Below are 15,641 nucleotides of genomic sequence, written 5' to 3' on the forward strand. Positions count from 1 at the left end.
CCAAGAAACAAAGTAGCACATTGGAAAGGACAGAAATTGAGAATTGTGTCAGATGTATATTGGTGCCCTATTTAATTGAGGTTGTAGAGCTTAAGCAACTTGGGCTGGGAGTTTGTGTTGAAAGTCAAGTCCTAGGAGAGTGACGTTTCAAGGACATGCACCAATATATCCAATGCTGCTCTGCCTTGAAATTAATTTAGCCACATCAAGAATTCATGGTTATTCAAATGGAACCAATGACATTTTTTTTTTGCATTGAACGGCATTTTTGCAATGCCCTTGCACCACCAGAAATGATATTAATTATTCTTTACCATTGTGGAAAGTTATTCCAAAGTTGAGACCTTTCACAAACTAACTTCCCAGGGTCCCAACTTACCAAACCAGCACTGAGCACGTTTGTGGAAAATCAGAAGACGCAGGAAGCACGGGAGAGCAGAAGCAATATATCAGTGGAAGGTGGTTACCAAGGAGGTCAATACGAAGGTTGACGACCAAGGATAATGAAGGAAGTTTTTATAACTTCATATGTGTGGTTGGATTCCCACCCTCCAAAAATGCTCACACTTGGCACTGCAAAGCTCCACTCAAGACCTACGCCTTGCACACACTTCCAGCTGTTCAGCAGAGGTGTCGGTATGCCTCCAGTTAGCTCAGGCTTGAAGGAATCCTGAATTTACACATCATCATTTTGCACAAACACAGTAAACATTGCAACTGGCACAGTTTGCGCATACAAATCACGAAGTTCTAATTCTGATGCCACTAGAACAGACTGGTTAATTTTTGTAGTCAATTTTTTCTGTCCTGAACTCTGAAGCACTCTCATTAAACCCTTCAACATTATATCATTTCAGAGTCGATGTACTACTTTCACATAGCATGTTTACTTGTCTTTGCTAAACCTTCAACAATTCAAGGTTAGAAAAGGGGCCTCTGAGGCCATGGTGAATTGTGAGCAGTGAAAAGGGATTGTGGGAACCGAAGCCATGGTGAATTGGATAAGAGCCCGGAAACCAGGGCCCAGGTAAATCAGAAGGGAGCATGGGATCTGGGACCCTGGAAAGTGGGAATAATGAGGAATAAGGGGTGCAATAATCTGCAGCTGGTGAGGGGGAAGTGAGAATACAGGAACCAGGGCCACAGTGAGTCAAAAGTGAGCAAAGGAAACCAGGGCCCTAGTGAACTAAAAGGGAATGCAGGAAGCTGTGTTCCCTACAAGTTCAAGGGGAGTATGACGAGCATTACCTAGTGTACCAGATGCTGAGCCACCAGGATTTCAGAGTGCTTGGGGAGCGGAGTTCTATTGTACTATGAAACATTTCTAAGAATTAGAAAATGACAGGGAAGAAAGCAAAGACAGGTATTGAAACATACTGTATGGCGATTCCATTGATTTCTTTCTGTTTTTTTCATCCATTTATCTTCATTTTCTGTTGCCTGGCACTGGTCATTCTGAACCTGTAGTGAACAAAGTATTACATTCAATCAGTGGCATTGAAATATGGCCAGAGGAGCAAGATCATGGAAGCAACTTCAGTGGAAGAACCTGAGGACATAGGATTGATTGGCAAGTGAGTCAAAAGTTGATTATAAGTGGTTTGAATGATGGATATGCTTCCAAGGCCAGTGCTGGAGGCACATTCAATTGCAGCATTCAAAAGCAAAATGGATGAGACAAAGAATTTGCAAAGCGGGCAGATATAGAGCATGTTCAGTTGAACTGCTCTCGCACAGAACGAGTATGGAATGGATGGGCCAAATGGGCTCCTTCCATACTGTAAATTTTCTGTGAGTCTTCAAAACTTCAGCAATCTTCAATTATATTCTTGCTCTTACAGAATAGAATTAATCACTGGGCTTTACAAGGACAAAAATGTTCTTTCCAATAGCAGCAATTTATTTTAAAACACAGAATAAATTACAAAGTCAAAATGACTGTAATTTTATGGAATTTATATTTGCTTCTTGCACTACTCTCTTAGACCCTTTTTAGTTTCGTCTAAAAAGAAATGAAAGTTGCTACTGTGATCATTAACTGCATTTTCTGATCCAGAAACAAGAGACTATCGGCACATATAAAATTACCTCTACGTCATTCAATAGTCACCTGTCATTTTTCTCAATTACTTACAAAGAATTCAAAGAATATTCCTGTGTCTGGATACAGATATTCAAATGAAACCATGCCAGACTGTTTCAGGTTCACTGCATACATCAGGATGGCGGTGCATTCATCGTTGTTGGAAGCTATGAAGTCACCTTGGGGAGTCCATTTTGACCTATCAAAATTTCAGAAAAATGTAGATTTCAAATTTAGCATAAATTTCAATGCTCTCGGTTGATCAATATGCTCTGAGTATTCTAACAACTCCCACAATCTTAAACCACCTAGAAAAAGGGCAGAAAGAGCATGGGAGCAGATAACCAGCACCTTCCCCTCCAAATCACACCATCCTAACTTGAAAGTATAAAGCTGTCTTGATCATCACTAAGTCTAAATCCTGGAACTTACTTATGGGAGCTCCTTCTAAATATACCACTTTTGAATTATTCTTGCCGCAATCTGCAGCAGGTAATTTCCTTTTAAGCAATGTACTTTTGAATTGACGTAATGAACTACAAGTTTCACAATCTTCGGAAGGACTCGGAGGACTTAACTCTCATGCAGGCTGGTAAGGCACCTTAAAGCGGATGAAGGTTAATCACCAAGGCAAGAAGCAGGGCAGGAAGAGGGACTCCAAGCCAGGCTGAAACAGAGAATAATGAGACGCCCCCCCCCCCCACACCCACCATCTTGTTAGGAGAACAAGATTAAGGACCTGAGGGCAAAGGAGCTGTATTGGAGGGAAATGAGAAACTGTTGAGTTCTGTGCTTTACCAAAGCATGGCTTCCTCCCAGCAGGCCAGATTCAGGAACTGGACCTGAAGACTTCTCGATACACAAGAGAGACTGAACTGATGATTCGGAAAAGGCAAGAGGTGGGGGGTGGGGTGGGTTGTGTTTCATGATAAACTGTCTGTGGTGCTTTGATGTGGTGGTCTTGTCGTACTCTTGCTCCTCCAACCTGGACACCTAACGATCAAGTGTCGATGGTTCTATTTACCAAGAGAGTTCTCCTCATTAATCCTGACTGCAGTTTACATACCACCATTGGCTGACAGGAAGCAGGCACATGAGATACTGCATACTGCTGTCACCAAACAAGGAACAGTCCCCCAATGCATCTCAAATCATAGCTGGGGACTTCAACCTGGCTTGCTTGAAGAAAACCCTACCCAATTACTATCAGCATATAACCTGTTGAACCAGAGGTCCCAACACACTAGACCATTGCTATACTATGATAAAGGATGCCTACCATTCCATACGCAGACCACATTTCAGTAAATCTGATCACTAAGCTATCCTTTTCCTACCTGAATATAGGCAGAGGCTAAAGAGCAAGACTCCAGAGATGAGAACAACAAAGAGGTGGTTGTAGGGGGCAGAGGAGAGGCTACAGGATTGCTTCAAGTCGGTGGTCTGGGACACGTTCAAGGAGTTATCAGTGGATCTGAATGAATACACCACAATTGTCACAGACTTTATAAAAACAGTTACAGACGATTGTGTCCTCACAAAATCATTCAGTCTTCCCTACTAGAACCCCTGGATGAACCATGAGATCCGCAATCTGCTGATGGCCAGGTCAGAGGTATTCAGGTCTGGTAGCCAAGTAAGGTACAAGAGGTCCAGGTGTGATCTCCGGAAAGCCATCGCATATGCGAAGTGGCAATTCCGGATGGAACTTGAATCACTTAAGGATGCTCAACAGCTGTGGCAGAGCTTGAATGCTATCACCTCTTACAAAGTGAAATCAAATGACAGAGGCAATAACAGGGCTTCCGCTTCAGATGGCTCAATGCCTTTTATACTCGCTTCGACTATCAAAACATGGAGGAAAGGTCACAAACTCTCACAGCCCTCAACAACCCTGTGATTTCAGTTTCTGAGTTCAATGTGAGAGTATCCTTCAGGAGGGGGATCACATGGAGATCATCAAGCCCAGATGGGCCTCCTGGTCAAGTACTAAAGACCTTTGCTGATCAACTGGCTGGAGTGTTCACCAATATGCTTAACCTCTTGCTTCAGCAGTCTGAGGTACCCACCTGCTTCAAGCAGGTCTCAATCACACCAGAGCCTAAGAAGAACGTGGTAATCTGCCTCAATGACTATCGTTCTGTAGCGCTTACATCCACTGTGTTGAAGCGTTTTGAGAGATTGGTGATGAAACACATCAACTCCTGCCTTAGAAGTGACTTGGATCCACACCAATATGCCTACTGGCAGAACAGGTTCACAGCCGATACTATTTCATAGGGTCTTTGCTCAAACCTTGACAGCAAAGGTGCATACAACAGGCTGCTCTTTATCAACTACAGCTTAGCATTCAATACGATCATCCCCTCAAAACTAATCAATAAGCTTTTAACACCTGTACCTCAATTGCTCCTTGTGCAATTGAATCTTCGACTTCCTCACTTGCTGACCTCAATCGATTCCGATTGGCAACAACATCTCCTCCACGAACACCATCAGCACAGGTGCACCACAAGGCCGTGTGCTTAGCACCCTGCTTTACCTGCTTTACCCTTACGACTGTGTGGCTAAGCACAGCTCCAGGATCATATTTCATTTTGCCGGTGATACCACTGTCATTGGCTGAATCAAAGGTGGCGGTGGATCAGCATATAGGAGGAAGACTGAAAACCTGGCTGAATGGTGCCACAGCAACAACCTCTCACTCAATGTCAGCAAGACCAAGGAGCTGATTATTGACTTCAGGAGGAGGAAACCAGAGATCCATCGGCCAAACCTCTTTGGGAGGTCAGAGGTGGAGAGGGTCAGCAACTTTAAATTTTGCACTGTTATCAGTTCAGAGGATCTGTTCTGGGCCCAGCATGTAAGTACAATTATGAAGAAAGCATGACAGTGTCTCTACATCTTTAGAAGTTTGCGAAGATTCAGCATGACACCAAATACTTCGACAAACTTCTAAAGATGTGTGGTGGAGAGTTTGTTGACTGGTTGAATCACAGCCTGGTACGGAAACACCAAAAGCTCTTGAAAGGAAAATCCTACAAAAAGTAGTGGATATTGCCTCATCTATCATGGGTAAAGCCCTCCCCTCCTCTGAGCACATCTACACAGAGCGCTGTTGCAGGAAAGCAGCATCAATTATCAGGAACCTCCACCACCCAGGTCATGCTCTCTTCTCGCTGCTGCCACCAGGAAGAAGCAACAGGAGCCTCTGGACTCACACTACCAGGTTCAGGAACAGTTATTACCCCTCAACCATCAGGCTTTTGAGCCAGTGGGGATAACCTCATTCAATTTCATTTGCTCCGTCTCTGATCTGTTTCCACAATCTATGGGCTCACTTTCAAAGACACTCCATTTTATGTTATCGATATTTATTGCTTATTTATTTATCCTTTTGTATTTGTACTGTTGTCTTTTGCACATTGGTCATTTGTCCTCCGTGTTGGGTGTGGTCTTCCATTGATTCTACCATGGTTCTTGGATTTACTGAGTATGCCCACAAGAAAACAAATCTCAGGGTTGTATATGGTGACATGTATGTACTTGGATAATAAAGTTACTTTGAAGATTTGAACTTTACCAAAAGGACTACAATAAAGTAGGTGAATTACTATCTTTTTCATAGAAGTCTAAATGGAGTGGGCAACATATCTTGTTCTCACCAGCAACTACACATCCTACAAATCCCAAAAAAAATCTTGGGCTTCATTTGCAACATCCACCACTGGTCTTGTTCAAGTAACCAGTGGGACTGAACATTTTGCTAGCCTGTATGGATCCAATATTCATTGCTAGCAGATGACCTGATCGATAAAACATTCCCTGATACTAAAATATTCAGCACCCCTATAATGCCTCTGTATACAATATGGCGAGAATTGTAACTCAGATACGTGAGGGATGAAGTCCATATCCTTCGATCAGTAGCTCATGATTGATCTTCTGCACCAAGCCTACTCTTCAATGTTATTGCCCACTTGCATTGTGACAATTACTTGGTTGTATCATGCACAAAACCACTGCCTATCTAAGAGAGAACCACTTTTTGTTGTTGAAAGCTTTGGAAATAAAACTGCAGATGCCAGAAATTTGAACAAAAACAGAAAATGCTGGAAACACTTGATGGGTCTTTGAACTAAAAAGCTAGCTCAGTTTTTCTTTGCATAGATCTGTCTGACCTACTGAGTGCTTCCGGCAATATTGTACATACTTCATTCATTCTTATTCTCCTGCGATTTTCAAATTTTTGAAAATATTGTCTTTTCTTATATTTAGCCATTGCCATTTCATTTATTTTAGGTCTTTAATCCTGCAATAGTCCTGGCAGTGCAGGTGTTACAGCTTACAGGTTAGGTTCCAATTTAAACTGAAGTTTCCACCCTACTGGGCAACATACATCGGAACAAATTAACGTGGAGCCATATGAAAAGCTTGCATTGCAGATCATAACTTGTAAATGGAAATGTGCTAATTACGTTAGTTCCAGAATTTATCTTGCTGTGGCACGGGTCCACCCATGCTTATGAAAAAAAACTTAAGATTATTGTCAGGAAATAATTTTGCACATGGTGAAAGTCAAAGTGTCCAGGACAGTGAAGACGTCCTTTGACATTCACTGAACCACTTACTTGTCAAAGCAAATACTGAAGATTCTTTTGGCACTTTTCCTCAGGCCACTTTGTAGCTCCTATTATATTTGAGGTCACCTGCTACAAAGACACCTCATCTTACATGACCTTCACACTACTTCAACAGGAAGGACACACTGCTGCCCTTACATCAGTTCCATCAGAACCCCCTCCCACCCAAAGCTGTATTTGCATGACTCCCCCTGTTAGTTCACTTCAGCTGTTTTCTTCTCTGACAATGTTTGTTGATAAGATCACAGGTGGACAACATTTCAGTTGCAATGCAATAAAACAAGGTGTAAAACGCCATCAGCTTGATCGGTTGCAGCAGCATGGTCCACACTGAATGGGAAAGCAGGGCAAGCTGACAGTATAACAAGTTCAGATGCTGTTTATGATCACAGTGTGCTCAATTGGAACTGAAAATCCAGGAAGAACTGATAAGCTTGTCATTAGCGGCAGCCTCATTGGTTCAATGTTCCCAAATTCAGTGACTAGACTAGAGTAATTCCAACACTTCACTCAAAGATGAGAGAGAACAAACTATGAAATACTACTTGCCCCTAAATCAAAGTGAAAAAAATTAACTCCAAAAACCTGACTTAACATTTGTAACTCTCAGCTATTGCTTAATCCTTAGATTATCCTCCAAATGTAAGAAAAAAATCAGACTCTGATGTCTGCTAGAACTGAGATTCAGTAATTCATTACGACTAAATTACACTGAATTCTCAATGGCTCTTTATTCTGCTAAATTATACTGTTTGATTATTTAGATAACTACACAAGTAATAAATTTATAATTGTTAAAATTTATCAAGTTCCAGTAGTGATTTTAGAAGCAGATTTAGGTGGCTACTTTTATGCCTAACATTTTATTTAGTAATTCAGCAATTCATTCATTAAGGGATGAAATATTCAAATTTGGCTGGTGTAAGGGCTAATTGTCAATCTGACCCTTGCACTACTTACTCCTATACAAACACCACCAGGTCTTCTTCTTGAGTACTCAGCACCCGGCACAGAGCTTGTAAATGATTTGTTTTCATTGTGGTTTTGAGAGTTCTGATGTGGCTGCTGAGACTAATGTGGGAACAGGAGGAACCTGACACAGTAGGTGGGAGTTGGTGGAAGACCTTTGCCATTTACACTCCTGATGCATGGGCATGAGATTTCAAATTAGATTAGATTAGATTATGAGGACACGCAGGCCTCTTTTATTGTCATTTAGTAATGCACGCATTAAGAAATGATACAATATTCCTCCAGAATGATACCACAGAAACACAAGGCAAACTGACTGGAAAAACTGACAGAAAACACATAATTATAACATATAGTTACAAAAGTGCAAAGCAATACTGTAATTTGATAAAGAACAGACCGTGGACACAGTAAAAAAAAAAGTCACAAGGTCTCTCGAAAGTCCTATCATCTCACACAGACGGTAGAAGGGAGAAACTCTCTTCCTGCCATGAACCTCCAGCACCGCAAACTTGCCGATGCAGCACCGTGGAAGCACCCGACCACAGTTGACTCTTGAGTCCGTCCAAAAACTTCGAGCCTCCGACCAGCCCTGCGACACCAAGCACCGAGCACCATCTCTGCCGAGCGCTTTGACCCCGGCCCCGGCAACAGGCAATAGGCAAAGCCAGGGATTTTGGGGCCTTCCCCTCCAGAGATTCTCGATCGCACAGTAGCAGCAGCAGCGAAGCAGGCATTTCAGAAGTTTCTCCAGATGTTCCTCCGTGCTTCTCACGTCTGTCTCCATCAAATCAGGATTGTGCACGGCCCCTACTTAACAAATATGATATCATTTCGGAGCAGCCATGCACACTGCGTCATGCCGCCATCTTCTCCTCCCTCCATTTCTCAATGTTCCTTCTCCACTTTGTATAGTTATGCATCAGGAATCCTTAGGAGTCAGTGAGAATGTTGCAGTGCTTTCTTTCCCCAAGAAGACTTTGAAGTGTCTCCCCAATCTGCCAGGCAATTTCTAGTATTCAGAATGAAGTGTCTGTTTTGGGAGTCTGGTATGCAAACAACGTGGCCTCCCCAGTGTTACTGGCTGAGTGCAATAAGGTATCAGTGCCGGTGATGATGGTCTGGAAAGGGACACAATGTTGCTTTGCTGATCCTTCCCATGAATTTGAAGGATTTTGCTAACACAACATTGGTAGTATTTTTCCAGTGCCTTGCATTGCCCATTGTAGGTTGTCCAGGTCTCAGAAACTTACTGGAAGGGAGGGTTATTGCTGTCTCGTAGGCCATGGGTTGAGCACAAGGAATCACCAGAATTCCAGGTGATAGTTCTATCTTTTTTTTTCTTTTTGCATTTTTTTAAAATCACTGTAATAGCACGATGAATTTTTGCAGAGCTCTCCTGAAGTTAATTTGAAACATAGAGAAGGCTGACAAAAAAAATTATGCCGTGCCACTTTGTTTTCAGGGTTCTTCAGCTCTCAGTAGTTAGTGCTGATATACAAGAACACTTTCACGTTATGTTAGCCAAATTTTACCAGTGTTGCTAGGTATATTGGTCAAGGTGTTTTGAAATCCAGAGTGATTTGTAAGGTATGATATTTAGAGGCTAGGAATAGAATCACACTTGCATCCCTGGGTCAGAGAGTGAGTGCTGTTGATCAAAGAAGCAGACCCAACCTATCCATGCCAATCATGATACCCATCTGCACTAATAACATTTGCCCACATTAGGCCCATATCCCTCTATTCCTTTGCTGCACAAGCACCTGTCTAACCACTGTAATTGTATCTGCCTCTATCACTTCCACCACCACCTCATTTAAAATAATCACCACCTTCTGTGCAAGAAACTTGCCCCCTTAGTCTCCTTTAAATTTCCCCATGCCCTCTAAATTTTAGACTTCTCCACTCTAGTAATAAGACTCTGATTATATAATCAATCTATGTCTCACATAGTTTTATAAACTTCTGTAAGGTCACTCCTCATATTCCAGTGAGAATAACCCCTGTCTGACCAATATCCCCTCACAATGCTTAAAGGAGATTTGTTGAAATCGAACTCATGCACCACTTGTGCTGGCAGCCGTTCCCATACTCTCACGGCCCTGAGTAAAGAAGTTTCCTCTCACGTGAAGCTCTTCTGCATTATTTCTAATGCTTCCACATTCCATAGTGTGGTCATTTGAACTCAATTGCGGCCTGACCAATTCTTTTTGTAGCTGCAACATGGCATCCCAAGTTTTAAACTCAATCTTCAGGAAACTTCATTGATACTTCTGATTTTTCCCCCTTTTTTTTCCTTGTGATCTTTCTATACTTCCTTAAGGTTAGACAAGTGTAAAAGTGCGTCAAGAATTTAACTGATAAAAAATTAGGGTTGGATCTGTGATTCTTTGATGTGTATCCCCAGTCACCAAAACTTCAAAATGAGAGCACGTACTTAGAAAAATCTTCCGTTTAAAACACAAAAACATAGAAAACCTGCAGCACAATACAGGCCCTCTGGTCCATGTACGAACATGTACTTACTTTAGGAATTACCTAGGGTTACCCATAGCCCTCTATTTTTTTTGTAGTAAGTAATGAAACTCAAACTAATTGATGGCATTATTTTATACCTCAGATTTCAACAGCTGTTATATGTGATATCATACATATAGAAACATATTCTGTAAAAATATCAGACTCTTATAATAAGGAAATAAATAAATTTCAGATAGGAGACAATCATCAAAGGTGATTTTGAATGATGTACAGATATACCTACATGGTACAGTTCTCAGCTGAGTATTCATCTGCTGCGTCTTGAGCTGTTGCTAAAATAACAAATCCTGGTGGGACTGTATCCCATTCATTAAATTCAATGCCGGTGCCAAGGGAGTAAGTACCAGCAATGCACTTTCTGCATAATTGCTCTTTCATGTCTAAGAACTGACCAGCTCCACAGGAGAAAGCTGTGAAAATGGGAAGGAAATCAAATTAGGAACTTCAAAAGGACTGCCAATTTAGTCAAAACTTATTAACTACATGACAAATTTTAACTGCCACAGTTTTGTCAGTAATGACTGCTTTTCAATTTCCATATTTAAGCTAAAGATAAAATGTTTTTACACATTCGTTTATTAGGTTTTATCTGGAAACATCACAAAACAATTACCATGATAACAGATAATGCCAATTTTCGAGACAAAACATTGATGCTATTTGCACATAAATAACTTATACTAGACATACTTTCCTTAACATTTTTAGCCTTTGCATCTCTGCCACGCATTAACAGAACTATAACTTTGCTCAAAAGGGTAAACAATGCAGGTTTCCTATTTTTACACATTCATTGATTGTCCTGAAACCACTAGCTAAAATAATATATAGTACTAAATCATTTTTACTGTGTTTAGCTACATTTCTGGAACCTATAAATGCATTTTATGGGATCAGAATGTGGTACAATGAAACTGAAAACTATATACCTTTCATACATTAAGAGACTTGTGGATAAAATATTATTTTATGTTTTCCTTTGTCCCATATGATGCAGGTCTCAGTGAATGCCAATGGTAGAACATATGTGGTAGAGCAAAGGGACCCAGGTGTAAGAGTGCATGGTTCTCTGGAAAATGGAGTCACAGGTCAACAGGGTGGTGAAAAAAGCTTCTGATAGGACAGCCTTCATTAGTCAGGGCACTGCGTGTATTATTTGGGATGTTATGCTGCTAGATGTTGGTAAGGGCACAGCTGGAATACTGTGTACAGTTTTGGTCAGCCTGTTGTAGGAAGGGCATTAAAATGAAAAGAGTGAAAAGAAGATTTATGCCAGGTCATGTGTGCATCAGTTCAAGGGGGAGGTTGGGCAGACTAGGACTTTGTTCCTTGGAGCAACGGATGTTGAGGTGAATAACATCAGGAGGCATAGATTGAGTGAACGCACATGGTCTTTTTCCCAGGGAAGCCTCTAAACCTTCCCTATCAGCGGTTAATGTGATGCTTTATAGCGCGGGTGTCTGAGTTCAGAGTTCAACCCCAGCGTCCCATGGAAGGTGTGGGTTTTCTCCGGGTGCTCCGATTTTCTCCCACCACCCAAAAACGTACCAGTCAGTAGTTTAATTGTTCACTGTAAATTATCCCATGATTAGGCCTGGATTAAAATGTGAGTTGTTGGGGGTACTAGGCAGAGCAGCTCAAAGGGCCTGAAGGCCTATTCCATGCTGTATCTCAAAACAAATAAATAAATACCATCTACCTAACCACATGGCTTTTAAACGTTGTCATTGTATCCACTTTGACCACCTCCTTTATTAACTTTTTCCACATACTCAACATCCCCTGTATAAACATCTTGCCCATCAGATCCTTCTAAATCTTTTGCCTCTGTCCTTAAGCTTTTGAATACCGTTCCTTTGCGAAAACGATGGAGTGCATTTACCATATCTACAGTATATCCCTTTTTATACCTTCTATAAGATCACTCCTCACTCTCCTACACTCCACTGGATAAAGTCTTAGAATGCCCAACCTCCCTCTCCAACTCAGGCTCTAAAGTCCCATTCTTGCCAATTTTCTTTGCATACTTTCCAGCTTAATGTCTTATTTCCCAAAACTGAACATGGTACTCAAAGTGCAGGCTCACCACTGACTAGGCACAATGTCTTTCATTTATACTCAGTGCCCTGACTAATGAAGGCCAGCATGCCAAATGGCTGCTTTACCACCTCGACATGTTTCAACTCCAATTCTCCAGCTCCCTCTGTTATGGAGTCATACTGAACAGAAATAGGCTCTTTGGCCAACTGCTCCACACCGACTAAGATTCCTTGTCTACCATCTAAGTTAGCCCTATTAGCCCATGCTTGGCCCATATTCATTTAAACCTTTCCCTTCCATGTGCTTATCCAGGTGTCTTTTATACATAATTAATGTACTTGTCTCAACTACAGTACTGTGCAAAAGTCTTTGGTACATACGTAGCAAGGGTGCCTAAGACTTTTGCACAGTACTGTACATGTCAATGAGGAGCAGAGAGCAAGTTTGTAAATCTGGCGGGAGCAGCGGATGTTGGGAATTGTGAAGATGGAGCATAACGGGAGGAATGTAGGACAGGTGGCAGGGAAGGAATGCCAGGGACAGGGGGTGGCATGTGCACAGACACATCTAGCCCTGAGACACCAGGCAAGGTAATTCGATTCCAAACATTATTGATCATTACAGAACATTACAGAATTATTCTCTGGTGCTTCCCACTCCCTGCCCTCTCCTTTCCCATTCCCCCAACCATGATTCTTCTCACCCTGATCCCCTTTCCACCCTCAGTCCACAATATAGACCCATATCAAATTCAGGTTATCATTACTCACATATATCATGAAGTTAGTTTTTTTTTTGTCGGAGCAGTACAGTGCAATACACAAATTACAACATTACTAAGCAAAATTCTTAGGCGCCCTACTCTCTCTCTCTCTCTCTATATATATATATATATATATATATATATATAGATAGATATGTATGAGTGTGAGTGTGTGTATGAGGGTGAGTGTGAGTGTGAGTGTGTGTGTGTGTGTGCGCGCGCCGAAGACTTTTGCGCAGTACTGTACCTTTTCTGGTAGCTGGTTGAATATACAGATCACCTCTGGGCAAAAAGCTTCCCCTCAGGTTCCTGTTAGTTTCCCCTCAGTTCTAGGTTCTGCAATCCTACCTATGCCCCTCATGATTTTACATAAAACCACCTTTCATTTTCCAGAAATCCAATGAACATAGTCTTGGCCTGCTTAACCACTTACTATAACCCAGCACCTTACATCTTGGCAACATCCTCATAAATCACTTCTGTATTCTTTGCTATTTATAGCATCTTTCCTTCTTCAAAGTAATCTGCAGAAGTCAATCAATTGACCAGAACTCCAGGTATTCCTGAATTAATCTTTCTGTAAATAGCCTGAAATTTGTTGTATGAGAAGCAGGTGATTTTTTAAATTATAGTACAAACGTTTATAATACAACTCTCTGGCTACAAATGTTGATTTCAAGAAGTGATATAATTTTGGTAAATTATATTACACTTTCTACCTTAATTATCCACCTATGCCCCAGTCTTTATATTAGTTTAAGCAATACTGCTTAATTCCTCATTTCTGAATGTGAGAGTAGTTCTTTTGAACTACACAGTGTTGGCTGCAAGGATCCTCTCAAACTGACTCTCAACGGCAACTACTCTACAGTATGGCGGCTATGAGATCTTTGTGGACAGCTTTCTTTGAGGCCAACAATAAATACCACCTCCTCTCAGCTGACAAGTGTCATTAAGCTGAATGGCAAAACAGCAATCAATAATGTAAAAGACATGAAGATATTTACTTCATTGTACTTCAGCAAAAATTTCATGTGACCAACGCACACAAAATGCTGGTGGAACTCAGCAGCTCAGGAAGCTCCTATGTTTCTAGGAATAAACAGTTGACATTTTCAGTTGAGACCCTTCATCAGGACCTGAGTGTTTATTCTATCATCTGGAGAACCTCTTGTATTTATTACTTCCTATGACTACATTATATTTAACTGTTAAGTTTCTAATGAAAGTTATTGTAAGGCACAAGACATTCTGCATGGGTATAAGAATAAACAACAGGATATATGTCGTTTTCTTTGCATAACCTATTTAATTTTTCCATGAACTAATTTATCCAAATATAGTGAGGGCCTGCTCGATCCAATGATCTTGCTATATTAGAATTTTAAATTTCAGTAGAGTACTTTTTCCTTTCTATTTGTAAATTTACATCTCGTCTGAAGGTGTTAACTTGAGTCTTTGGAAGGTAAAATGACAGAGCAGCCTGTCAGAAAGGGTTAATTCCTCTCAGTCTTTTTCTAAAAATATACATTCAAAACTAAAATTTGGTATTTAATAGGACAAGATGAATGTCAAATAAATTAAATCATACACATCTAGTTGGGAGATAATGCATTTAAATAACACGGTCAATTGTTGGTTTTAAAGTGTTCAGCAGACCAAGTTAAATCTTGATATATGTCCTTGGAATCATCGACACTATAAGACGCAGTTGGAGGCCATTCACCCCTGTACACTCATGACTGCATGGCCAGGTTCTGCTCCAACTTCATCTACAGGTTTACAGATGACACCACCAGAGTGGGTCGCAGCTCAAATACCAATGAGTCAGAGTACAGGTGGGAGGTAGTGAGCCTTGTGACATGGTGTCATGACAACAAATGTCAGGAAAACAAATGAGCTGGTCATTGAAAGGTATTGGCGAAGGGGGGCAGGGTTGGTGGTGAGTGCAGGGTACATGTTCCTGTTTACATAAGTGATATTGAGGCTGAGAGGGTTAAGATCTTCAACTCCCTATGAGTCAACATCACCAACAGCCTGCCCAGGTCCAACCACTTTGAGGGCCATGGACAAGAAACATCACCAGTGTCTCTACTTCCTCAGGAGGCCCAAACAAAACTTGGCATATCCTCCTTGAGCCTCATCAGTTCTTAATCAGTTTACCAATGTACATGGTAGATCCTAATGCTGATTGGGAAACCAATCTAACATCCTTTTCCAGCAATTAACCAACCATCTTCATCAGGATGGCCGCAGTGAAAAGCACCTCGGGAGGAGGTCAGGGGATCCAAAACACTGTCTGGGTGACAGTGAAGGACCTCAGCAAAGGAAACTCCTTTGGACAATGGCACTATGTTTGTTTTGTTTTAAAGAATTTACACTACTGAATATAATGACCATGAATGTACAATTTTTGTTTTACACTGTTTCGCCCTTTGTATTTTATCATGGATAAACTCTTCTTGATATAAAAAATTGAAAACATGCTATCTGGATGCACTATGGTTTGGTGAGGCAAGTACTCTGCCCATGATTGCAAGAAACTGCAGAGGGAGGTCGACAGCATAATCGAAGATCCCACCCATTCCGGACATTC

At 41.2% G+C, this 15,641-nt stretch overlaps 1 protein-coding gene across 2 annotated transcripts in view; it reads right to left on the reverse strand.

Annotated features, from left to right (window-relative positions):
* Positions 1-15,641, reverse strand: part of elapor1 (endosome-lysosome associated apoptosis and autophagy regulator 1) — a 120,236-nt gene that overhangs the window by 62,773 nt on the left and 41,822 nt on the right. For both annotated transcript variants that reach the window (XM_072278666.1, XM_072278667.1), the window contains exons 3-5: positions 10,466-10,652; positions 2,135-2,282; positions 1,378-1,461 (exon numbers count right to left, since the gene is read on the reverse strand). In XM_072278666.1, coding sequence (XP_072134767.1) covers positions 1,378-1,461; positions 2,135-2,282; positions 10,466-10,652 — 419 coding nt within the window. The remainder of the gene's footprint in view (positions 1-1,377; positions 1,462-2,134; positions 2,283-10,465; positions 10,653-15,641) is intronic.

The sequence above is a fragment of the Mobula birostris genome, chromosome 14, assembly GCF_030028105.1.
Source record: "Mobula birostris isolate sMobBir1 chromosome 14, sMobBir1.hap1, whole genome shotgun sequence".
NCBI lineage: Eukaryota > Metazoa > Chordata > Chondrichthyes > Myliobatiformes > Myliobatidae > Mobula > Mobula birostris.